General features: G+C 45.5%; 1 protein-coding gene across 1 annotated transcript; it reads right to left on the bottom strand.

The window, feature by feature from the left end:
• Positions 1-334: 334 nt before the first annotated feature.
• Positions 335-1,945, bottom strand: TEOVI_000364100 (Plasma-membrane choline transporter, putative; the record flags this gene model as incomplete). The annotated part of the gene is made up of 1 exon (XM_067226521.1): positions 335-1,945. One exon carries the CDS (start codon positions 1,943-1,945, stop codon positions 335-337), a length of 1,611 nt encoding a protein of 536 aa, XP_067082622.1.
• Between the last annotated feature and the right edge of the window lie 115 nt (positions 1,946-2,060).

Here is a 2,060-nt window from a genome sequence, read left to right on the forward strand (position 1 = left end):
TTGTGCAGCAACAGATGGGAGAGAAGGAAGGAATACAAGAAAATTCGGTCGAGTAAACAACAAAAAAAAAAGCATTATGAAAAACAGTAGGGGAGGAACAGAGGAAACAAATATTAAGTGGCACGCCCAAATGGAAGAAGAAAAAAAAGCGAAAAAGAAAAGGGAAATGGAAATGGAAATGGAAAAAAAAATGGAAAACAGCCAGCAAAATACGTGACCCCTTTATATGATGCAGAGCAAAGTATGCATGCAAATAATATAACACAACATAACATGCCTTAACGATTAAATTCATATCAATATACTCACACAACCCTCACATTTTTTTTTCATTTTAACCTCTCCTATGTGCGGCCGCTTGTTGGTTCTTCAGGCGGCGCAACTTTTTCTTCTGAGAGTAGTCACTCAGTTGGTGCTCAAGTTCCGCAGGAACGTAAAATATTCCAACCGATTGGTTGATGTGGTGATCGTAGCAGTAACAAATCAATAGGGCGAGTGTGGAGGAATCGAAAACATCAAAAAAGGGACCGCTGAGGAAATATGCGCCGATACCAATTAAAATGAGAGGCATTACCATCGAATCCACCCCTGGTGCCAAAGTTGTGTGCTTAAAAAGTAAATATGAAGTCACGACAGTTCCGACAGTAACAAACAGTTTTCCCAAAATCTTTACGCATAACACCATCCACGAGATGAGGAACAAATCAGAGGAATGACCCTTAAGCACTGAGAGGCCGGTGCAGGCTGATGTGCAAAAGCTCCCGGAGGTCAGACAAACAACGACGTAAATGTTCTTATTGATACTACTCACAAAGTTCTCGAAACAGAGGAGAGCATACTGCAAGTAACAGTGCAAGCATTGGATTAAGTCATGTCTGTCCACTGCCTCTTCTGCCTTTTCTGCCGCATAAACAAGTAATATGCGAACGATCTGAAGAATAGCAATTAGAAGAGAACCCAGCGCCAGCGTTCCTGCATGATAAAACACTGTCCATACAAACGCTCTCAGCACCCCGAAAAATGGTACCCTCTTCTTACCACCATTAAGGTTCGAAAAATACCAAAATGTCGAGACGAAAGAAATTGATGTAAAGGACACGGCGTTGAGGAATGATACGCACCACAGGAAGGCAAACAACTCTCCAAATAAGAGGTAAACCAATGCGTAGCGGTGCTCCACGCCATGCACAACCCCCTGGTAGAACTGTGTGTCACCGATCCCCTTGAATGAACCGTCATTAATGCCAATAGCGTCGGTGACGGGCACGAACGAAATCTTCCCAGTTTTTCTCCGAGCATTGTACAAGCCAAGAGCAACGAGAATACTCCACACCAGCAGACACAAAATCGCCACGTTCATTAGAATCGGTAACAGCACAGTTGATGGCGCATTATCAACAACACGCGATGCGATTTTCGCTAAGGCGCATACCAGGCGGATCCTCGGGCATGCTCCAATAATGACAAAAACATACACCAGCGCCCCGATCCAAAGCCCAATAGCAACGCACAGCAAAAGAACAGAGTACTTCGTGACGTCTAAATGGAGGTTCATAAAGTGACCGTCGTTAAGGTAAAGCTGAATGCATATGCACCCACCGCTTAACAGCAAAAGGAAGCATGCAATAATGGACGCCCACACGACGAAGCTGATTAGGAAACGCACCAAAAACAAGAAAATGAAGCACAGGAGCGTACATGCAGCGGCGGCGCACAGAAAAACCTTCCAACTTGCCTTCACCTCCAGTACACCCTTCAACACAAATGCGTAAACCCTCTGACTATACTCTGAAGTCATCAATAGATCGCGCACGGAGGGTGGCTGAGTGATGGTGGGAAGACACCGCCGCAAAATGGGCCCCGTGTGGTAAACCGGAAACGCATGATTGACCGTTTGCACGCTACTCTCCACAACTGAACTGCCTCCATACGAGTACACCTTCATGGTATTCTTCTCCTCTTCAGTTACGGAAGAGGGGTTTTTAATAAGACGTCCCAATAACTGCTCGTCCACCGTTGGGCACTGCCGCACGCACAGACCCAAACTGAGGTACAGCAGT

The sequence above is a fragment of the Trypanosoma equiperdum genome, assembly GCF_001457755.1.
Source record: "Trypanosoma equiperdum strain OVI genome assembly, contig: ctg_778, whole genome shotgun sequence".
NCBI lineage: Eukaryota > Euglenozoa > Kinetoplastea > Trypanosomatida > Trypanosomatidae > Trypanosoma > Trypanosoma equiperdum.